The sequence below is a fragment of the Macrobrachium rosenbergii genome, chromosome 2 (assembly GCF_040412425.1).
Source record: "Macrobrachium rosenbergii isolate ZJJX-2024 chromosome 2, ASM4041242v1, whole genome shotgun sequence".
Taxonomy (NCBI): domain Eukaryota; kingdom Metazoa; phylum Arthropoda; class Malacostraca; order Decapoda; family Palaemonidae; genus Macrobrachium; species Macrobrachium rosenbergii.
The window spans coordinates 16,440,668-16,465,667 of record NC_089742.1 but is presented as its reverse complement, the minus strand read 5'-3'; the positions used below and the strand labels follow the sequence as shown (position 1 = coordinate 16,465,667).

Below are 25,000 nucleotides of genomic sequence, written 5' to 3'. Positions count from 1 at the left end.
AATATAAGAAGCATAGCAAAGCTAATAACTATGGAACAGAAACACATGATAAACATATAATAAAGCATTCTGGCAGAGGCCTGTCAACTCATCGAGATAAGCAAAGAGGCCCTTGCCTTTCTTCCTTCATCCCAACCACCTGTGTCAATATAGGATGTGGCGATCTGATAATGGTTCAAAAATATCTCTCTCTACAGCACTTAAATTTCCATGAACACAGTGTGTTATAAACACGAATGATTATACATTACAAAGTCACCTCAAAACATATGAAATAGCTGAAAATTATATCATCATATTTCACAACAAATGACGAATCTGTAAGCAAAACATCAAAAATTTCAGAGACACGTATCATATTTGTAGAATGGTCAAATATATTATAACATTATAATATTCCTCCCCCCAGAAGATTAATTATCCTGGGTTAGAATCCAACGATTCGGAAAGGGATAAATAATCTATAATTACATTGCTCCCTCCAAAAAATGTTCTCTCTCTTTTCACAACAAGATTATACAATCAATCAGGGGAATTATTATGGCTGAAAACCTAGCACAGAATAGGCGATAAACTCTAGGCATATTCACAAATCTTTATAACTCTTTCACTACTTTAGTAACAACCTTGGCTTGCCCAATATTATCAAGTAATTGCTCAATAAGAGAAAAGGAATAATTATCAGGTGCACTGATGGAATTCATATTCCTATAATCAGTACACATCCTAAACGAGCCATCTGGTTTCATCACTAACACACAAGGAGAACTGTAATGACTTGAACTGGGCTCTGCCAATCCGTGCTGCAATAAAAATTCAACTTCCTTTGTCAAAACATCTCGATGAAAGGGTGATACATGGTAAGCTCTTTGCTTGAATTGCTTAGCATCTTCTCTGATCTTTATCTCATGCTTTCTCAAGTCAGTACACTTAGGAATGTCTGTAAAAATCTCAGGGAAATTTTGAATCATCTCAATTAATTCTTTGCTTCGTTCAACACTTAGATGTTTTAGTTTGTTTTCCAAATTTTCTAATATTGAAGAATTGTTCATCTCGTTTTCAGCTCCCAACTCGTAGCCATCATCATCCTCTGTAGATGAAGTTGTTTGGGTTATACAGTAGACATAACCTCAGTTGTAGTCTCTGAGAAGTAGGGTTTCAAAAGATTTACATGCATCTTCCTCTGTCATTTTCTCCTCCCTAGAGTTCCAATCCCATAAGTTCGATCACTTAACTTTTCTGTTATCCCATAAGGACCTTGCAATTTATTTGTAAGGGGAAACCTTTTCACTGGGAAAAACACTAGAACTTGCTGTCCAACACTAAAATCTCTTAGCTTTGTCTTAGCATCATACTATCTTTTCATTTTCTTTTGGCTTATCTTCAAATTTTCTAAAGAGAATTTTCTCATTTCTTTTAACCTTTTCCTCAAGTTCTTCACATATTCTTCTTGGCTTCCTCTTGATTTTCTTCCCAGTTCTCCGCAAGAATTTTCAAAGATGTCTCACGTCTCGACCGGAAATAATTTCGTTTGGCGAACATCCCATACTTTCTTGATAAGCATTCCTAACCTCAAATAACATTAAAGGTAAACCAACATCCATTCTCTTCCCGACTCATTACAGTACTTGGTTAACATACTTTTCAAGTTCATCACATCCTGGAATATTTCTGAGGTAAACTTCGTCCCTCTATCACTTTGTATAATTTCTGGAATTCCAAACTTGGAGAAAAATTCCACCAACTTCTCAGCAATAACCTTTGCACTTATACTTCTTACAGGAATCGCCTCAGGATGTCTTGTTACTGGACACATTAACGTCAATAGATATTCATTTCCTTTCTTCGTTTTCGGAAGTGGACCCACCACAGCTATTATCACCTTGCTAAATGGTTCTCCTCTAACTTCTATTAGTTGTAGGGGAGCTTTTGAATAGTTTCATTTGGTTTTCCAGCTATCTGGCATATATGACACTCATTGCAAAATTTGCTAACATCCTTGTGAAGTCCAGGCCAAAAAAATACTTCATAATCTTCTCAACAGTCTTCCTGATTCCCATATGTCCAGACTCGTGCGCTATTGCTACCACTTGCTTCCTCAATGGATATGGAAACAAAATTTGATGATATTCACCGCATTAGGAATCCTTCGTTTTGATAATAACAGGTAGAAGTTTGTTGCATCTCTTCTTGATCAACAACTCTGAAGAACAGATCAGGCAACATTGTATCTCTCTTCTGCAGTTCTATTAACTTCTCTCTAGTCACTTGACCAGCTTCAAGGGTTGAACTCTCAATATCTGCTAACTCTGCTTCTGTAGTTTCACTACTGTCTTTAGGAACACTTTGGCTACTCGGAGTCTCTATAATAACACTAGGATCCTCTTCTTCTTCGGAAATTTCTTCATTACTAACATTAGGGGAAACTTCACTTTCCTGGAATAGCTCTTCTAAGCTCAAAGATCCTTCACTTGATCCTTCTGGTGCAGGTAAATCCTCAGTTTCTTCACTTCTATGCTCAGTTCTCTTCATACTCCTGGTAGTTACACAACTTGGAAACAGGTGGGGGTTTTCTTCTCTAAATCTACCGTAGGACTAATCCTTAATGGTTTGTCTGTCACTATAGGACAAGGAATGAAGGGAACACCACCAACTTCATTACCCAGTAAAACATGCACACCTTCAACAGCTAGTGAGTCCTTTACAGCAAAATCAACATTCCCTGTCGCCAATTCACATGACAAATACAAGCGGCATATAGGAGTTACTTCCTCTCCTCCTATACCCTTTAAAATAACTGAAGCTCCGGTGAGATTCTTCTCCAACTGTGGGTGAGCACCACGAACTACCACACTATGATTACTTCCTGTATCACATAATATCTTCACTGGTACCTGTACACTCAAAGAGGAAGTTGTCAGCATACCTTCATAGATATATGGCTTAAAAGCCTCCTCACTGTTAAGCCACTCACTACTGGAAGTTGCATTTCCACTGGTTGCTAAGCACTCAGCTTGGCTCTCTTCATTTTTTCCCGCACTGTTCTTCATAGTTGGCTTTACCTGGTTACCCCTTATCACCTGTCCCTCTGGCTTAACCTGCTGGTGTACCTTGCAGCAATCCCGATTATAATGTCCTACTCTTCCACACCTGTAGCAAACAACATTAGTTTTCTGCATCTGTCTTGAGAACAGACTAGAAGGTGAGGGTTTAACATTCCACTGCTGTGGGGCATATCCTGGCTTTGTACTGGTATAGTTATTAGAGGGGTTTCTCACAGTACTGTTCTTAAAACTCAACTGAGACCTATAACTTGTGAATTGTTGGTTCTGGTACTTGGCAGTATAATTCTTTTTGCTGGATATTATGTTATAGTCGTCTCTCAGAGTAGCAGCTTTATCAAGTTTCTTCGCCTCTCTCTCTCTCAAATAAGCTCTTATATGTTCAGGAATTCTTCTTAGATATTGCTCTAAGACCACTAGTTCTTCAAGTTCGTCCATAGACTTAACTTTAGCCGCCTCCAACCATCATTTAAAACATCTTACTTTGTAGGCATAATCCAAGAAAGTTATCTTGTCATCCTTTCTCAAAGATCTGAATCTTTCATTGTAATATTCAGGGGTCATCTGGTAAACTTATAGCACATTGTGTTTGAGTACCTTGTACTCTTTACACTGATCAGCTGATAAGGCTAAATAGGCACTTCTTCCTTTACCAATGAGAACACTCTGTAACAAGACTGACCATTTATCCTCTGGCCATACCATACCTGAAGCTATTTTTTCAAAGTGATCAAAAAACTCATCTGGAGCTTCTTCTAAAAACCTTGGAATTAACTTCTGTACTCTTACTACATCAAACACAGGGTCTGCATTACCTTGGGTATAGTTATATGGGTTTACAGGTAGTATGGATCGAGCTCTGATTAACTCCAACTCCCTTACATGTTTTGTTCTCTCTCTTTCTTCTTTTTCTTTATCAGCCTGCATCTGCAACCTAAGTAACTTTTATTCTGATTCTAGCAGCTTCAGTCGACCCCAATTTTCTTCTATTTCTAAACATCTAAGTTCTGCCTCTACATCACCGTTCTCTTGCCTTAGCATATTTGTAAATTCTACCTCGGCTGCATTCAACAATTCATATGACTCTCTTAACTCTCCATCTACTTTACCAGAGCTTATTAATGCTTGGATTGCGACACACTTGACTTGTGCCTCAATCATATCAAAAGTAACATTAACCCCACATGTCACTGCTATGAGAGTCCACTGCGCCTTAGTCAAGTGAGATTCGGATAACTTTCTAATGGTTGTAGCGCTCAAAAATTCCTGAACTTCAAACAGAGCCATTTTCTCTAGTTTACTCAATTAAGTAGTTTACAATACACTACAAAACAATTATATGTTTACCCTCCTACGAAAATATATTCCTAACACCACCAGTATAAACTATAAACTGGAGTGATATTCTATTTTGTTCTTCCCGGACGCTGGGCACCAAATATTTTATCTAATTCTCCCAGGTCTGGACATCAAATATTTTATCACGGTTCGGTCCGGGGTTCAATCCCATTCAATCCCATCCTATCCGTTCAATCCCATTCTCTCCCAGGTCTGGCCACCAAATATTTTGTCACTAGGTGATCAAGTACCTGGTTTTTACACAATCAATAAGACCAAAAGTTACCTCATTTCAGCCAGACCCTTGAAACCTCATAATAAAAATATTAAGACTGAATACTCTAAAGGTACAGTGATCCCTTAAAACTTGCTTGTCACTTGAAAAATCAATGTAACTTTATCAAGTTAAGGATGAGGTAACAACTAATAAGCTATAAACAGACTAGTGGAAAATGGGCATCACTTCAACAAACACTATAATGGTTTCCTTGGTTCTATTTCACTTTGATAAAGGAGAACTAGACAGATAAATCACTTACCTTGTACACATTCATTAATTTCTCTAATCACTGATGGTCAAAAGGAAACACTGTGCTTTTAAAACTTTAAACAGACAAATTTATTTCAAGTACAAAAGTTAAAGCTGATTTCACAGTCTCAAAAAGATTTACTATTACTTGACAACAGTGTAAGATTTTAGCATTTCTTAATCAAGATTAATTCACAGAAACTTTAATTTATCAAGAAAGCAATTTGGTTAAGTAAAATTCAAACCATTAACTTACACTCAAGTTTTAAATATATACCTGATTAATTAAATCCAACACAGGTGTTCACTAAAACATTAATAAATGGGAGTCAATACAGGTATTCACTGAAATCTCAATAATAAGTATGCACTAACAAAATGCTAAGTAATCACCAACACAAACTTTGGAAAACACTGTTTAATTATAAAATTGGAGCAATATGATAACACAGACATATAAGAATGAAATATCCAAAAATGGAAATATACCAACAGCCATTTCACTAAGACAAATATAATCAAAGATTATATCAATCTTTCAAAAGATTACCTTCACTTAAAAAAGAAAAAGGCTTAACTCACGTCTTTCTAAGACTTTCTCAAAGACAACACTGCCAAGTCACAATTATATGCACTTAGTAAGATACAGTTAGCAGCAAGACACATTAGAACTCACTTATCAAAATAATAATTCTCTTTCACCTAGAACATCACTTTAACTCTTAACATAATATAAAACCAGTAAACATCACATTACCTTTTACAAGTGGTATACTGTTATAAACTTTTTCAATGCTTGTAAAATACCAATATCTTAAGTAACTCACAAAATTACTAACATTAGTGGGAGGGTGACCCAAATTTATATCCTATTATAAGCAGAGAGAGAGAGAGAGTGAGAGAGAGAGAGAGAGAACTTTATGCCAGTAACCCCTTTTGCCTAACTAACTGTTTTTCATTCAGTACTCCTCTTTTATCTTCAAGCCCTCCCAGAATACTCAAAGAATACACATAGGGAATACACAGGACACCTTATTCCTATTCTATAGAATACACAAAGAATACACACAGAGAATTCTAAGGCTCAGAAGAAAATAAGCCAGAGCTCTTATCTGTATGATTGACATTTCCTGTCCTTGGTTAAGCAGAAAAAGTATTTTGGACCAAATCCTGGGTCGGCTGTCAACGTGTCAACTTCATCTCTCTCACTTCCTCATTCTTTCTACTCAGATAATGGAAAATATAATAGGCATAGCAAAGCTAATAACTATGGAACAGACGCACATGATAAACATATAACAAAGCATTCTGGCAGAGGCCTGTCAAATCATCGAGATAAGCAAAGTGGCCCTTGCCTTTCTTCCTTCACCCCAACCATCTGTGTCAATACAGGATGTGGCGATCTGATAATGGTTCAAAAATATCTCTCTCTACAACACTTAAATTTCCACGAACACAGCGTGTTATAAACTAGAATGATTATACATTACAAAGTCACCTCAAAACATATGAAACAGCTGAAAATTATATCATCATATTTCATAACAAATTACGAATCTGTAAGCAAAACATAAAAAATTTCACAGACACATCATATTTGTAGAATGGTTATATATATTATAACACATTATAATATATATATATATATATATATATATATATATATATATATATATATATATATATATATATATATATATATATATATATATATATATATATATATATATATATATATATATATATATATATGTATATATATATATATATATATATATATATATATATATATATATATATATATATATATATATATATATATATATATATATATATATATATATATATATATATATATATATATATGTGTGTGTGTGTGTGTGTGTGTGTGTGTGTGTGTGTGTGTATATATATATATATATATATATATATATATGTATGTATGTATATATCAGTAATAACCACAATGCTCTCTTAGCTTCTCGAATTCTTCACACTTTTCAGATGCACTTATTACTACAAAACCTAAGAATCAAATGCAACAATATGAAGCAATTCTGATGTCCATAGAATTGAAGCATTACTGGATAACCTCCAGCTTGCTTTGAAGTTTTGGGCAAACATTTCCACTGCCATTGATGGTATTTGTAGGTTGACTGATCCATTAGTGTGGTATGTGATTTCATCATCTATGAAGCTTTGCATAGTGCTTTGCTTGCAGGTAGCACCATAAAGTTGTACTGGATTGGGTCTTTGACACGGGATACTGACTCTTAGTATCCCTGAGGTGGGACATACTTTTTCATGGTCTTAACTGTGTGCTGCATGTTCAGTTATCTCAGGCCTAGGTGTAGGCTGCTGGCAAGCATTTTCGTAGGGTTTAATACCTCATGCAGATTTATGCCTGCACACATTTTGTCCTTAAGCATTCCTTCGCTGACGCTTTTGATGGTTTTGCAAGGTATAGCATCATTTCTTTGGCATATCCTTTGGGTAAGAGATTGTAGCTGTATCTCCACCCTCAGGAGATATATTCTTCTCTACATTGGGGCCCTAGCATCAGTCTCATGGCATTGCTTTAGATGTCCTCCAGTTTTGCTGCTGATCCTTCCTAAGACTAGTCAGGACTGGCTCTGTGAATTCTGCTTGTGCCCTGATAATTTGTATGTAGTACCTTTGTGAGGTCCCAATCAGTTGCTTGGACCCTCAGAGCATCTCCACTTCAAAACAGAAATCTACGTGATGCACCAAGCACTCCCAAGAAACACAGGTCCAGTGATCCTGATTCAAGCAATCTTTTACGCACTTTTCAGATGCTACTTTATGTCATTATAGGACTGTAAATACTAACATATGTCAGACGCCATAGGCTTTCCAACCATATATATTTGAAATCTCTTCCTAATTATTCACTATTTTTCAGGTGTGAGAAAACCCATCTGACTGTATATAGATGTCACCTTGTTTTTCCTTAATGTCAAATGCTACATTTCCGTTCGCAAGAGTTCTTGACCTGTCAGGGATTTTGTGTCAATAAATTAGAGTACACCTTGACTCTGCCTCTTACTCGCTACCTCGTATACCTTCTTTGTAAGTGATTTATGGCTGCTCATTACAGAGTTGTGATCCTGTTTAATGCATTGAGTCTAATTCTTGTTTTGACCTTGAGTAGCTGCATATCCTTCTCGGGAGATAGTGCGTTAGCAATACAAATTCCCAGATATGAGTAGCTGCTCACTTATTCTATAGGGTCTCCTTTGAGCAGAAGGTTGGGTGAAGTTTGGCCATACTGTATTGCCATGGCTTTCTTCTTGTTTATGTTGATTTAGAGTCCACACCGTGTACATTTTCTTCTACGAGCTGCTAAATCACAATTTGACCTACACAGTTTTTATTATGATTTGCAGACTTGATAGTTATGCTTACAGTGTGAAATCTGACATCACTGGGAAGATAAATATCTATTGGTCCGTGGTTCTCATCCTCTTGCTGCTGGTCTGTGAAGCAGCAAGGGCATTTCTGGTTCTCTGTATGATATGCCCTATGCCACTGCATGTAATAAAAGGCATGGGTGAGGGTGTGATTCCTGTTCCTGAATGATAATCTTGATTTGTTCTGTTGTTGGTGGTTTCTCTCTTGTTCAGGAGTGTATTGTTGCTCATTTCTCCCTTTGGATTCTCACAGATGTCTTGTGATTTCCATAAAGAAGGGAGGATGAAGTCTGTGCTCCTTTGTATGTTCAATGCAGGCCTTTGTTAATTTATGCTTATGGCTTCCGCTATTTGCAAACTTTGAAACCAGTCTTTAAGCACAATCCCTGCACCTTCTCATAATTCTTCTAGTGTAGGTTTACAAACGTGAACATCTACCTATTGTTGAAATATTACCCCTTGGTTATGGTGGGCTTGCAATTGCCTGCATAGAGTAGTAGTGGTGCAATGTATGTAGCAATCGTTGAGGGCTTGACATGTTCCTTCAGTCAGCAACCTCATAATACGGAATAACACTGGTCCTGTGTAAAAATGTGGAAGACGACCAGTGTAGTATATAAACTGTACTGAAGAGATGTCTAGCCCTCACTAATTGCTACATACGTCACACCACTGCTGCCCTATGCAGGTGATTGCAAGCCCACCCTAACCAAGGGAGATATTCCAACATTACTTAGATGTCCACGATTGTCAACCTACACTGGAAGAACTATTAGAAGGCACAGAGAACGTGCATAGAGAAGACCAGTTCCAGGGATGGCAAATAACGGTTACCGTATCTATAAATCAATAAAGAACTGCAGTGAACATACAAAGGAACATGGACGTCATCCTCCCTTCTTAAAAATAAGAATCTGAAAGGAGAAACGAGCGAAAAAACACTCTTGAACATGACAGAAACTACCAACAATGGAGCCAGTCAAGACTGCTAGCCAGAGATGGGACTATAGCCATTTGCCCATGCCCTTTGTTACACGCCGTGGCATGGGGCATCTCTTACAGAGCACCAGAAATACCCTTACTGCTGCACAGACCACCAGCAAGATGATAAGACTCAACGAGCGATAGAAATTCATTACCCTAATGACGTCATGTTTCACATTGTCGGTGTAGTTGTTAAGCCCACATGTTTTAAGTAAAACTGTATATGTTAAGTTGTAGTTCATTCCAGGGGACGCCGACGCTCTGCAAGGAAATGGTCCGTCGACTATAAGAAGGAAATGGAAAGAAATGGGATTCATTTCTCCTTATTCCTGAAGAGAAGAACAGGAAGTATAAGGTGATTCAAAGTCTAATTAAAAGACAGTGTCTACAAATAATGCCATTGACTTCAACAGAAACTGCATAAAAGAGAAAATATGCCCAAATAGCATATATACACGAATGCGTGGTTTCTCCAACAGAAAGGGTTTCCTTCTCGTTATTTTTCTTATTGGGATATTTAATGTAAGTTTCCCAAGGACGCTTCGTTGCATCTCACCGAACTTCCCTTTACGGAATCTAAGCACAAAAGGAATATCTTGTTTGCCACTATTAAGGATTACATGAATTGTTACTTCGGCCTTCTGCCCTGGGTAGAGTCACTCGGCATATGTTTTTGATCAGCAGTGAGGCGAGACGTTTAATATATGAAATTACATTTGTGTTATATTGCTAAACAAGCAGGTACTGAAATCATTCTAAGACCAAATATTCAAACAAAAATAAGCAATAAGGATCCTTAAATGTAAGTGTTCGTCTATAATTGGAAGATTTGGAAATAAAATAAAGATAATCCCAAATGTTTCTTTCGTGCATAACACCTGTGGAGAAAGAAAGGGTACAAAAAGGATCATAAGAGCAAGTGAATGGTAACACGCTTCTCCTTTTCAGATAACATTAATTAGGATAGAGAGTTCAGTAGGACAGGCCGTCGAAATAATCGTCACTTTCGTCGACGAAATATTTTGAAGCATAAAAATTTAGAAGCATAGATAATTCATGCTATACGATCCAGTTAGGTTGAGATATTGCTCTTCTTGGCGAGAAATTTTGTTAAAACTTTTATTTCCATTATCCTGTTATTTACCAATTCTTTGTTCTTATCTAGAGATTTAGATAATGAATGCTATAGATATGATAAGATATGCTGCCAAGTACTGATCTGTACAGGACTTCACGTAAACTATCCTATCAAATGCTTTAAGTTTATTTGCCCCATATTTTAGCAAGTGCACTAAAGGATCTAATCGGCCTTTATTGAAATCAAGCCTACCTTGTAAGTACTTAACCCTACCTGTTTGTTATCAGCGATTCCCAGCTTGTGACATCCATTGTAATTAGAAGTTTTACCACTGAAAAGGACCCAGATATTGTTAGTGCCGTTAATGGATATCATAAATTTGGAGCTGCTTCATATGCAGCTCGTCTGAATTGTCGTGGACCACTTGAGATGTATCTACATAAATTCGTGAAAATGTTATTGACTTTATATATGAACTTGTGTCTGTGTAGAAATTCTAGTACGCCTGAATGACACATAATAATCTCCCCCATAGTATGCATAAGCTTCTGACGATGCTATTCAAAAGTACAAACGATGTGGTGTACCAACACGTCCCGCAATGGGCCTCTTTCATTTATAAAAAGATCAATTGTCTGAAATTTACCTGATAATGGCGTCCTGAATCTTAGAAAATGAAGCGAAGTAATTCTGGTAAAGATATTCGACCATTTTGAAATATACTTAATTTTCCTAGTGCAGTGTCTTAACTCAGTTTCTTTAAAGAAATCGTTGAGGAAATTGCAGATATACTTAAGATACATCCTATTCCGTGCAGTATTTTTAAACAATAATGACGACTACAGAAATTCCTTGAAGAATACGTTCGACATTCTGAAACAAAAAATTAAATCATTTTATCTCCGTGGATGTCTTTTCGAAGACTGACATTAACTTGTCTTCAGAAACTATGAATATGCACTATAAGTAAGATATACTGTAGAATTAGAAACCCAGCAAAAGATGAGATAAGAAACAAAGAAGATAAATTTTTATTAATTTTTTCAGCTATTCATGCCAAGCAGACATAGGTCGTAAAATTCATAAAATAAAAAATAAATGCTTGTAAATTTTAACAGTTCGATGAGTAATACATAGGGTTACATTACCCCTTTTATCTTGTCCATTATTTCAGGAAAGAAAGTTAACCTGGCATGAGCGAATTGTCACGGCAACTTACATTCCAACCTATATTTTTTTTCTTGTCATTGAGCAGGTTTGTGCAGAAGTGGGTAATCGGTGTGTTATTTCATGATATATAGTACTAACGTATACATAACAGACTCTTCATAGCGCACATAAATCAAGAAACAAACAAGTACGATACCTACAGCCGGCGGAGCGTTTTAACACATAGATTTAAGCCTTCAGTTAGATAAGATCAAGTTAGAAAAACGATTACAGCTATGTACAACACATACTATTGTTTCTAAATACATAAACAGATAAGGCAGAATGGAGTTATACAAGACTGAGGTTTACATGTACCGAGGGTTTATGCGCTACATACGTTCATATAACAGAGCACATTGTTGTAGAAATAAACCTAAGATGGAGAGGAACAAGTGCCACTCCAAACAGTCTGCTATCACAGGAAACTGATTAGATAAAGATATGATGTATAATGTGCCTTTTGTTACCAAAATATCTCTTGTCGGTTCAAGATGAATAATGCTCTCGGCATGATTAATGATATATATATATATATATATATATATATATATATATATATATATATATATATATATATATATATATATATATATATATATATATATATATATATCACACATATTTCAAAGCCATTGACGAAGGACTGATACAGAGTATGAGAAGTCACAAATATACATACTACAAGAACAGTACTGACGAACATACACAACCGTTAGAGACTATATATCCCCATTCAAGCTGGTGTCGAGGTAGGAGTGGCCTTTAAAAGGATTGTATATTCTAATAATGCACTGGAAAGGAATATCATTGAATCTAGCTTTATAAAAGAAAGTTACAACCATAATATGAATATCAGTCAAGGGATGTATAAACTTGATCCTTTAATATCAAAAGAAATTTGTAAATTGTTTAAACTTTAAGGTAGGCAGCAGAGATGTATGAAAATAGGATTATCATATTTGTAAACACAGTACGAGGGTAGTAATGTTGATGAGTTTCCAAACTCCGCCTCCGTGACACCTGTCAGGTGTGGATCTGAGGTGGAGTATGGTTTGTTTACCAGCAATGTCCCCTGAGAGTATATTGTGATTTTTAGCCAAATGAGTTTTAAAGGCCACTCCTACCTCGACACCGGCCTGAGTGGGGATATGTAGTCTCTAACGGTTGTGTATGTTCGTCAGTACTGTTCTTGTAGTATATATATTTGTGACTTCTCATACTCTTTATCAGTCCTTCGTCAATGGCTTGGAAATAAAGTCGAAACCGGTCAGGACCTACACCCCGTTTCTTATTTTTCACCTGTGGTAATGTGTGATAAATGAATCATGTACAAAAGTGATAATAATCATGTATGTATATGTATATATATATATATATATATATATATATATATATATATATATATATATATATATATATATATATATACATATATATATACTGTATATATATAATATATATACATATATACTGTATATATTAATATATATATATATATATATATATATATATATATATATATATATATATATATATATATATATATATATATATATATATATATATATATATATATATATATATATAAAGAATCCACAGGAAAATGACAGGCAGGAGTTTGGTACCAAGCGCTTTCACGTTTATTAACGCATCGTCTGGGCACAAATGAGACACAGATGAAAAGGTTACAAAGTAAACAAAGAGAACAAGAATACCAGATGGTCAATTGTCAAAGGGTAATAAACAGAAAGATGATCCAGGATAGTCCGGGATCAAGCTGTCACAACTAAAATCATAGACCTAACTAGAAGAGAAACGGAAGTTTAGCCATACAAAATCCAAAAGGTAGCCATGCAAAATCCAAAAGCATGTATAAAATTGAATACCAGATGGTTGACTGCCAAGGGGTAATAAACAAAAAGGTAATCCAGGAAAATACGGGATCACTCGGTCACAAACTAAAACCATATACTTAACCATAAGAGATACGGAATCTTACCAATTCAAATTGCAGAAACATTTATAAAACTGAATACTAATTTTGCTTATATTTATCAACAACTTTTTTTAATTATGAAGGCATCAAGTTTAAACAAACCAAGACTTAAATTTAGAACACTTTCATTATTTGACTTGATAAAACAAGATTCAATGATATTCCTTTTAACTGTGTCGTTGCACGGGACCAAAGATTTTGCGTCACTCAAGTTAATAGGATGATCTAAATCTCTCATATTTACGAATAATGCATTCGATATTTGGTCAGTTCTCGCAGAATATTGGTGCTGTTTGATTCGTTGTGAAAGTGATTACCCAGTTTGTCCAATATATATATATTATATAACACTTTTTACAAGGAATTTCATAGATGCTGCCCGAAACATCTTTAGAAGAATTTTTTATTACTAAACTCTTAACGTTAAAATTACTGAAAACAACATTTATGTTGAAAAGCTTTAAATTCTAGGAATTTGTAGAAAACCTTTCATCATATGGCAATTTGAGAATATTATGCTTGCTGAATTCAAGTTTGTAATTAGTTAAGTAAAATGTTTTCCTGGCTCTTTTCCGTGCTACATCTACAAAGGTCCTTGGATATTAAAGTTTTAAAGCAATATCATAAATAGTTTTGGTCTCAGCATCAATGAACTGCGGGCTACAAACAAGCAAAGCCCTTAAGAAAATTCCAGAAAAGACAGGGAACTTAACATTTTGATGGTGATTGGAATAATAATGAACTAATGAGACAATGTTAGTTGATTTTCGAAAGACTGAAAAGGTGAAATTTCTATCATGTGTATGGACAGTTACATAAAGAAAATTCAAATTACAATTTCTTTCTTCCTCTAAAGTAAATTTTATAGAGGGGACTAAATTAATTAGCTTAATCACAAATTCCTGGAGATTTTCGTGAACTGGCCAGAGACAGGAAATAGCATCCACATACCTAAACCATATATAACTTTTCGGGGCCAAATTCTTGGTAAGAATTTTGTCTAAAAAAATTCCATGTAAATATTACTAAGTACAGGAGACAAGGGATTACCCATAAATGCCAAATTTGTGTACAAAAAATCCCCCATTAAAAGAAAAGTTACTATCTTTGATATATAACCTTATGAGATTAGTGAGGTTTGTTACAGTTAAAGGAATATCATAACTTTCTCATTCTTCCTCTAAAAATTCAAAAATCATCTACAGGCACTTTTGTAAATAAAGAGACAACATCAAAACTAACCAAAGTAAAATTAAATTTCTAATTCAGACTATTCAATTTGTTTATAAAGTTGACATTATTTTTTACATTCGTATTAGAAATGTGTCCTATCAAAGGTGTAAGAATTTTTACAGGCCATTTAGAAAAATTAACCATAAAGATCACGTGGCATGTTTAGTCCAGTCGCATTCATCAATAAGGTTCTTCAGCTTGAATTGAAGCTTCCTTTCAAGACGGTTGCATCACCTTCTTAATTTACCATAGCAATAATCCAGCATCCGATTCTTGATTTTACTATGGTTAGTTTTGACGTTGTCTCTTTATTTACAAAAGTGCCTGTAGATGATTTACTTGAAATTTTAGAGGAAGAATTAGAAAGTTATGATATTCCTCTAACTGTAGCAAACCTCACTAATCTTATAAGGTTATGCATCGAAGATAGTAAATTTTCTTTTAATGGGGGATTTTTTGTACAAAAGTTTGTCATGGCTATGGGTAATCTCTTATCTCCTGTCCTTACCAATATTTACATGGAATTTTTTGAGACAAAATCCTTACTAAGAATTTTGCCCCGAAAAATTATATGGTTTAGGTATGTGGATGACATTTTCTGTATCTGGCCAGTTCACGAAAATCTCCAGGAATTTCTGGTTTAGCTAAATAATTTATTTGCCTGTATAAAATTTACTGTAGAGGCAGAAAGAAATTGTAATTTAGATTTTCTTGATGCAACTGTCCATAGACATGATAGAAATTTCACCTTTCCGAATATCAATTAACATTGTCTCTTTTGTTCATTATTATTCCAATCACCAACAATATGTTAAATTCTGGAATGTTCTTAAGGGTTTTGCGCGTTTGTAGCCCGCAGTTCATTGATGCTGAGACCAAAACTATTTATAATATTGCTTTGAAACTTAAATATCCAAGTACCTTTGTAGATGTAGCATGGAAAAGAGACAGAAAAACATTTTATTTAACTAATTACAAACTTGAATTCAGCAGGTATAATGTTCTCAGATTGCCGTATGATGAAATGATTTTACAAATTCCGAGAATTTTAAAGCTTTTCAACATAAATGTTTTCAGTAATTTTAACATTAAGAGTTTAGTAATAAAAATTCTCCTAAAGATGTTTCTAGCAGCTTCTATGAAATTCCTTTAAAAAGTGTGATAAAATATATTGTGGACAAACTGGGAAATCACTTTCACAACGAATCAAACAACACCAATATTCTGTGAGAACTGGCCAAATATCGAATGCATTATTCATACGTATGAGAGATTTAGATCATCCTATTAACTTGAGTGACGCAAGATCTTTGGTCCTGTGCAACGACACAGGTAAAAGGAATATCTTTGAATCTTGTTTTACCAGGCCAAATAATGAAAGTGTTCTAAATTTAAGTCTTGGTTTGTTTAAACTTGATGCCTTCATAATTTAAAAAGTTGTTGATAAATATAAGCAAAATTAGTAATCAGTTTTATACATGTTTCTACAGTTTGAATGGGTAAGATTCCGTATTTCATTATGGTTAAGTATAAGGTTTTAGTTTGTGACCGAGTGATCCCGGAATTTCCTGGATTACCTTTTTGTTTATTACCCCTTGGCAATTAACCATCTGGTATTCAGTTTTATACATGCATTTGGATTTTGCATGGCTAAACTTCCGTTTCTTTTCTAGTTAGATCTATTGTTTTAGTTGTGACTGCTTGATCCCGGATTATCCTGGAGTACCTTTCTGTTTATTACCCTTTGACGATTGACCATCTGGTGTTCTTGTTCTTTTTGTTTATTTCGTAATCTTCTTTTCATTTGTGTCTCATTTGTGCCCAGATGATGCGTTAATAAACGTGAAAGCGCCTGGTACTGAACTTCTGCCTGTCATTTTCCTGTGGGATTCGCTTATACACTGATACTGTGATTTTTTAGGCATATATATATATATATATATATATATATATATATATATATATATATATATATATATATATATATATATATATATATATATATATATATATATATATATATTCATGCATATTGATTGTATGAAATATAACATATGACTGAAATGAGGAGACATTCTGGTATTGCTAGTAAGAATGATTTAGTTAGAATTATCGTTTAAACTAGTGTCCCTCACCAAATAACCAAGTAGGGGATTAAAAACTTGATTACTAGCTTTGGTAGATTGTTTTAAATTCCTGTGATGAAAAATGTTACTCCTCCTCTTTTTAAGTCATCTCTGAATAACAATGAAGCAATAATATTTAATTACTGCCAATTCTGATAAATTTTATCGTTTTCAGGTGTGAGATGAACTCAATAACGTGGTCGGCATTTGGGTTCTCCATTCTTGCCCTGGGTCTGACTCTTCAAACGAAAGTTCCGATGATCGACACGTCACTTCCGGAGTGCGATCGCAGGATGGATTCACTTTTCTGTGATTTTCAGGACTCCAGTATTGTAAGTAATACAAGAAAAGTTTCTTTTTTGTGACGGTGGTAATGTTATGCTTGTGATCATTTACTGCTTCGTGGTAAGAATGTAACTGATAGCTATTTAGTTAATAAGAATTCCAGATTACTCTGGTAGGTTAACATTTCTCTGACCGTCATTTTGCTGGAAAGATAAATATTTAGAATTCACTGAACTCTACAAAATTTTTAATCTGCTATCGGTCGGAGTTCATAACCTAGATGTTGTGATACCAGTTTTAGAGTCACCATAAATCGATCAACCAATCTGCTGTTGGTGAAACTGAAATCTCGAATTCCATATAAATTCCTATAAATGCTGAAATTTCAGATTAGTGTAAAAATACAAATTTTCTACCAAATAAGAATTGGTAACAACAGCTTTCCTTAGAATTTTTCGGAGACCTTGGCGATAAATAATTGTATGTATACTCGAAATCATGTGAAAATCTGATTCTGCTCTAAAACATGCACACCTAAGCCACCCGAATTCCTGATCAATGGAAAATTCTCTCTCTCTCTCTCTCTCTCTCTCTCTCTCTCTCTCTCTCTCTCTCTCTCTCTCTCTTGTTTTGCCCGCTTAGCTTACTGCCCTTTAACCCAAAAACCGGAACGAAGATTATCTAAACTCTAAAGGTATCTTTACTGGGTGAACTGGGAAGCAAAAAAGTTATTCTATAAATATCAACAAACAGTTCATTAATGTTCATAGTTGTGCATGTGCCAAGAAAATCATCTGGAAAACGCAATATATTAAGAACATCAAGGTACAAAATGTTTGCCAGGATTTTACTAGTACTATAGTAAGCAAGGACTTATGCCATGTTATTCAAGGGGAAAGTTTGGCATAATTTAGAGTGAGAGTACATGCGTAATGAGAAGAAGAAATATGCAAGTAATCTTATGACCTGTGATTTTCTGGAAGGCCCTCTTTTAAAGAGCAGACATTGCGAGCCCTTTGTACTGATTATTATTTAGTGGTGAGCACACCTTTATTCCGGTAGAATCACGCTGCCATCTTAGAGGATGGATAATCTTACGTTTACCCCAGCCTTTCCACTCTTTCCCTCAAACTAGTTGCTTTAAACTTTGCCTTCCAAATCTTTGTGGTGATGTCTAACCACGTTAATACTTTCTTGATACTTTCTCCTGTTAGTTATCCTCTCGGGACTTTGCTAACTAGCCTTCCTTCAACTGTTCTCTCAACTGGCCATAACAACTTTGTATTGATTCACTGGCTCACATAATCTCCTTAGAATTTCTTATTCAAATGCCTCCAGCCTCCTCACCAAATCCTTTGTCAATTTGCACGGATCACAGTTCCACAATCTTTGATGTAAAATTGTCTACGATGGAAATATAATTATACTTTTCACTTAACGTTTGTTGATAGAAATATAGAGCCAAAAGTTTAACCATTGCCCAACTATACTGTGCATCTTCTGTTATCCTTGCTATAGCCTTTCCCTCTACCTTCAATTTCAGTATTTCTTCACCTGCTGTTCCTCGGTAGGCTATCAAACCTCAGGACCTTCACTTTATTTGATTTCCAAGTAAACTTCCGCAGCTTCTTTGAAAAGTAGGCCATCACAACACTAGTCCACATCATGAGGCTATGCCAGTCTATTTAAATGTTATACCTAGATGAATGAAATATCCTGTGGAACCGCTGTTACTGTCCACAATATACATATTTGCTCTAACCCGTTGTCAGACTCTAACTAAATTTATTTGTCCTACCTCTTATGTTTCTACAGTTGGTCATTTTAGTTTGCCATGAATACACAAGATTCTTAGTTCATTTGTCACTGTACACTCTTAAGCTAGTTTAAAACCTATATATTATTTTTCCCCTATTTTTCTTGCCATCAAAATTTAAGCTAATGTTTACCCGGAGATGCTATAACTGTGCGGATAATTTTGAGCCATATTCTCGCACACCATTTCGTTTTATGAGATAGCAATTTGTGCCACAGTCTTATAACGACTAAAAGACAAATTTCTCTTTAATCACCCCAATATTTTCTGTCACCTTCTATAACTGATATTCCTCAGGCATCGCCTCATTTCTCCAAGTTCTGTTTGCACCCATCATGAAATATGCGATATTCATAAATGCTTTATTTCTCCTTTGCACTTCCTGTAGCTTACCAGCTGATTGGAGAACTTTGCAACGATAATGAATAAAACACAAACTTTAACTGAGTCTCCGCTTTGTTTGCATAAAGTACACATAGATAAGTATATGACAACTCATATGCAAGTTTTCCAGTGCTAAGTATCTGACTGTACAGAGCTAATCTGGCACCCCATATATAAATTCATAGGTTCTCGCTTAAAATTTTTTTCTTTACAGTGCCTCCTTCTAAAAGATATAGTTGTGTTAATGCTTTTTTATATACTGAAACATGATTCGCATAAAAGTCCTGTACGAACAAATGCAAAATGAAATTTGTTTATCCCATGGAGTACGAGAGAGAGAGAGAGGGAGAGAGCATAGATTTATTTCAAAGTACGTTCTATTTTTATGTGAAATTAGTGTACTTTTAAAACGATACAAATGTAAAATCGATGCCTTTAAAGTAGTTTAAGAGGTCCTCTTTGTGATCACGTTAAACAGACGTACATTTCACAGATATAACTTAGATGTACAGGGGTAATTAATGGAAGACCTCACGTTGCTACTGTGGTAATAACTAGCAGAGAATTATAAGACTGATAATTTTAGAGATGACGTGACTTTTTTATACAAGAACGAGAAACTATGAAACCAGTAGCGATTGGTATTAATATTAGATATTAGAAAATGGAAGTAATAGGTTTGAAAAGATATTTAGGGACATGTATCGTTGTACATTTCCAAGGCATAAGGAAATTAAAAGTGCAAGGTTGTGTTAGACACTTTTACGCGTCTCACCAAATCCTTGAGTATTCATTGGCGTGAGGTAAAACTATTTGAAAAAGTGAAGGCATATCATTCCATTGAAGTGAGGAAAATAACAATAGGGAAAAGCTCAGTGATGCAGATGAGTGTCTGTCAAGGGCACAACAAAACGGCATTAGAGCCGCTTAGTAGGATATTCATGAGAGTCTCTTCTTTTACTAGCGTTATGTGGGATGAATGGGAAAGATAATCACGCATATTTCTCTGCACTTACGTTATTTTAAGAGAATCAGGTCATTTGGTTAAATATGCCACGTAATGCACAGGGTGTATAAAAATATGTAATAATTCAACATTCTTTTTTTTCTTGCCGTTACAGAACACCATTTACCTTGGACATACGAACGAAACGGTCGGCATCATTTACGTATATAACATAGCTGAGCTTCATCTGAATCTACCGATTTGTACCAACTTAGCTCTGAACAACATTGGAAAAGTCGAAATAGAAGAGACGGAGCTAGACTTGTGTAATCAAACGATAAAACTCACAGCCAAAGATACTCTTCTTAGCAAGATTCCACGGAACGCGGAAGAAATTGACCTAGAAAACTGTACCTTGCTATCCCTGACGACAGTTTACTCTCTCACAAAGGCGAACATTTTAAATTCACATATAGAAGTACTCAACGTATCTGAACCTTCGATAAAGGTAGCATCGTTGACAGTGGATGGGTCTTCCATCGGCATCTTGCAGAAGCTTGCCCTTAATGGATCTGAATTCAGTATGAAATCCACAAAAATAGAGTTTATCTCTCCTGGAGGCTTAGTGGTTCAACATGGACTCGCGAAATTAGAGAACTGTTCGCTTCAAAATGTGTCGGCCGACAGCTTTTGGATTTATCCCAACGCTACTTTAATGCTTGAGAACATTTCTGGGAACTTTAGAGCACCCCATACAGGGAAAACCAGCAATGGAAGATTATTTGTCGTTGAAAATACTGAGGATAAGAAAGATTTCTTCACTGAATTTGTCATAGTACTTTCTATCCTCGTCATAACGATGGCATCATGCTTGGGTATAATCTTAGTTCATTTTATTAAGAAGAGAACCCGTAGCCGTAAGAATGGTGGCAAGTTCCAAAACAAAGACGAACAAATTGCACTTCTGGAGAAAAAACTTTCCGAGAAAAACCGGAGCATTAAAGGCTTAGCAAAAAATCAGAAAAGAGGGATTGTTACAAATTCATTATTGGTTGATGATAGTCTGCCTACACACGAGGGTGCTGCTAAGGGAGGTGACGTCTCTTTAGCTGAGAAACAATTTAGCTTGCCTTCTTGTCATCAGTCCCAGCCTACCAACGAGGGTGCGGCTAAGAGAGGTGACGTCACTTTAACTGAGAAACAATTGAGCGTACCTTCTTTTCGTCAGTCCCATCCTACACACGAGCGTGCGGCTAAGGGAGGTGACGTCTCTTTAACTGAGAAACAATTTAGCTCGCCTTCTTGTCATCAGTCCGAGACTAAACAAGAGGATACGGTAAAGGAAGGTGATGTCGCCCTAACTAAGGAACAGCTGACAGCACCTTGCCCAGATAACCTCAGTGACAAAGTCATTATCTTCAATTTTTATTCCCTGTCAGGACAGGAATTTGATATAGCAGATGTTTTGAAAAAAGACAGAATCAAAATAGTATTGAAGGAAAGCACATATGGCTGGGAGGAGATAAAAGAGAAATTATTGTCAAGAAAAAGGTACCTGTCAGAATTTCAAGTAATACAAGTTACAGCAACGGAATTCCATTCCATTCGAAATGGCGCAACACTTTCTACACTGAGCAAGAAAATAAGGGCACTTCTAGATCTCGAGGGCGAGATGAAGAAAGATAACGTCATTTTAACTAAAAAACAGTTTAACGTGCCTCTTTATCATCAGTCCCTGCCTACAAACAAGGGTGCGTTGAAGGGAGGTGACGTCACTTTAACTGAAAAACAGTTGAGCTCACCTCCTTATCATCAGTCTCAGCCTACACACGAGGGTACGGCAAAGGAAGGTGACTTCACTTTAACTGAGAAACAACTGAGCTCACTTCCTTATCATCAGCCTCAGCCTACACACAAGGATGCGGTGAAGGAAGGTGACTTCACTTTAACTGAGAAACAATTGAGCTCACCTCCTTATCATCAGTCTCAGCCTACACACAAGGGTGCGGCGAAGGAAGGTGACTTCACTTTAACTGAGAAACAATTGAGCTCACCTCCTTATCATCAGTCTCGGCATACACACGAGGATGCGGCGAAGGAAGGTGACGTCACTTTAACTGAGAAACAATTGAGCTCACCTCCTTATCATCAGTCTCAGCCTACACACAAGGGTGCGGCAAAGGAAGGTGACTTCACTTTAACTGAGAAACAATTGAGCTCACCTCCTTATCATCAGTCTCGGCATACACACGAGGGTGCAGCGAAGGAAGGTGACGTCACTTTAACTGAGAAACAATTGAGCTCACCTCCTTATCATCAGTTTCAGCCTACACACAAGGGTGCGGCGAAGGAAGGTGACTTCACTTTAACTGGGAAACAATTGAGCTCACCTCCTTATCATCAGTCTCGGCATACACACGAGGGTGCGGCGAAGGAAGGTGACGTCACTTTAACTGAGAAACAATTGAGTTCACCTCCTTATCATCAGTCTCAGCCTACACACAAGGGTGCGGTGAAGGAAGGTGACTTCACTTTAACTGAGAAACAATTGAGCTCACCTCCTTATCATCAGTCTCGGCATACACACGAGGGTGCGGCGAAGGAAGGTGACTTCACTTTAACTGGGAAACAATTGAGCTCACCTCCTTATCATCAGTCTCAGCCTAAACACAAGGGTGCGGCAAAGGAAGGTGACATCACTTTAACTGAGAAACAATTGAGCTCACCTCCTTATCATCAGTCTCAGCCTACACACGAGGGTGCGGTGAAGGAAGGTGACGTCACTTTAACTAACAAAGAATTGACCTTACCTCCTTACCATCAGCCCCAGACTAAACAAGAGGATGCGGCAAAGGAAGGTGACTTCGCATTAACTAAGGAACAACCGACAGTAAAGCCTTACCATCACTCCCCAGATAACCTCAGTGACAAAGTCATCATCTTTAAGCCTTTTTCCCTGGCAGGACAGGAATCTGATATAGCGGATGCCTTGAGAAGGGACAAAATTAGAATAGGACTGAAGGAAAACACATATGATTGGGAAGAGATAGAAGAGAAATTATTATCAAGAAAACGAAGCCTTTCAGAATTTCAAGTAATGAAAGTAACAACAACTGAATTCTTGTCCATTCAGAATGGCGAAACCTTTTCCGCACTGACCAAAAAAGTACCATCAATTCAAGTTTATTTGTAAGTTTCTTATTTCAAATAACTGATTACATGAATTGACCTTCAACAAATATCTTAAATGTCCATTAGTCAAAGGAAAAACAGCTTCTAAGTTAAGATGAAAATATTGCTTATCATTTAAACTTTCATTTTGCATACAGGAATTCGGAAGAAACATTGTCCTTGCATTTAGCTCTGCTCTCCAAAATTTGCTTATTAAGTATTTTGAAATGGTTATATTTACTTCCATTAAGCATAAAGACGTGATTTAGCTACACATGTCAAATACATTGACTTTATGGAATTTGATTCGCTAAGATTATTTTCTATTAATCATTCACAACAAAACCTAGCTCTAAGTATTCTAAAACTTCTATCGTGCTTGATTTAATAACGATGAGTGCTACTTAAAACCGTGTCAAAGTGCCGAGAAATTTGTTCATTCGGTATATTGCATTAATTTTTTTTTTTTACATAAATGTTTCTTAAAAGCGGAAATGGGCAGTGAAATCATTTGTGAAGAGAAAATTTCCCTCAATGATACTGACCTGAAGAAAAATAAAACTGTATACAAAGTATATCAGATAGCAGATTAGATTACTCGAAAGTCAGATCTAGAGAATGCTGTGACAACAAGACCAAAGCCTTATGCAATAACGCAACCGAAGAACATTTGTGATTTTTTTAAGAGAAATTATTCTTTTGTTAATAGTTATTCCACTTCTACCCTCTCTCTCTCTCTCTCTCTCTCTCTCTCTCTCTCTCTCTCTCTCTCTCTCTCTCTCTCTCTCTTATTTCTACTAATCAGGTGCTTGTCATATTCCATATACTTCCAAACAATTTAATTGTTTGTTTTTCTTTTCTATCACAGGAGGAGCAAAAGTGATTTTCCTACTTCCCGTTGAAAGAGCAACATCTGCACCGCCTGTCATCAGCTCAGTCAAGTTACAACCAGCAGGATATCTCAATAATTCGACGTTTCCTGAATTACAGCGATACTGGAATACCAAAGTTTGGGTGAACCCTGATAGGAGTCAGGAGGAAGGCAAATCTTTTTCTGAGGAAGGCTAAAAAAAGGTGGGCTTAGATCCGATACAAATAAATATGAAGAGAACAGAAGGGAAAAGTTAAAAATGGCCATAAGAGGGAAAAGATGAAAATATTAAGGGTAAATCGCTTTTTCGTTCATCGAGTTACAGCTATGGCAGTAGTATATACGCTAAGAAGACGTGACTCCCTTCGTCGACCGTAGACAGTAGTAACAATGGAAAGAAAGAGAAGAAAATAAACCTACTTTTTAACTTTGTTTGTTTCAGTCAGTTATCTTCAGGAATGTGCCTTTTCAAAATAATGTTCACATCCAAGAGTAATTGTGAGTCATTTTAAACTTTGTGTCGTTACAATTTTGAATT

The 25,000-nt window shown here is 35.9% G+C and overlaps 1 protein-coding gene across 6 annotated transcripts in view; it reads left to right on the top strand.

Annotated features, from left to right (window-relative positions):
• Positions 1 to 25,000, top strand: part of LOC136843892 (uncharacterized) — a 184,614-nt gene that overhangs the window by 159,519 nt on the left and 95 nt on the right. For 4 of the 6 annotated variants that reach the window (XM_067112793.1, XM_067112782.1, XM_067112774.1 and 1 more), the window contains 3 exons: positions 17,165 to 17,321; positions 20,596 to 23,609; positions 24,460 to 25,000. The exon at positions 24,460 to 25,000 is cut by the window's right edge and continues 95 nt beyond it. In XM_067112793.1, the coding sequence (XP_066968894.1) occupies positions 17,165 to 17,321; positions 20,596 to 23,609; positions 24,460 to 24,493 (3,205 nt within the window). In that variant the 3' untranslated portion in view covers positions 24,494 to 25,000. Of the gene's footprint in view, positions 1 to 10,550; positions 10,678 to 17,164; positions 17,322 to 20,595; positions 23,610 to 24,459 lie in introns of those variants that run through there. The other 2 variants (XM_067112818.1, XM_067112809.1) reach the window with 2 other exon arrangements.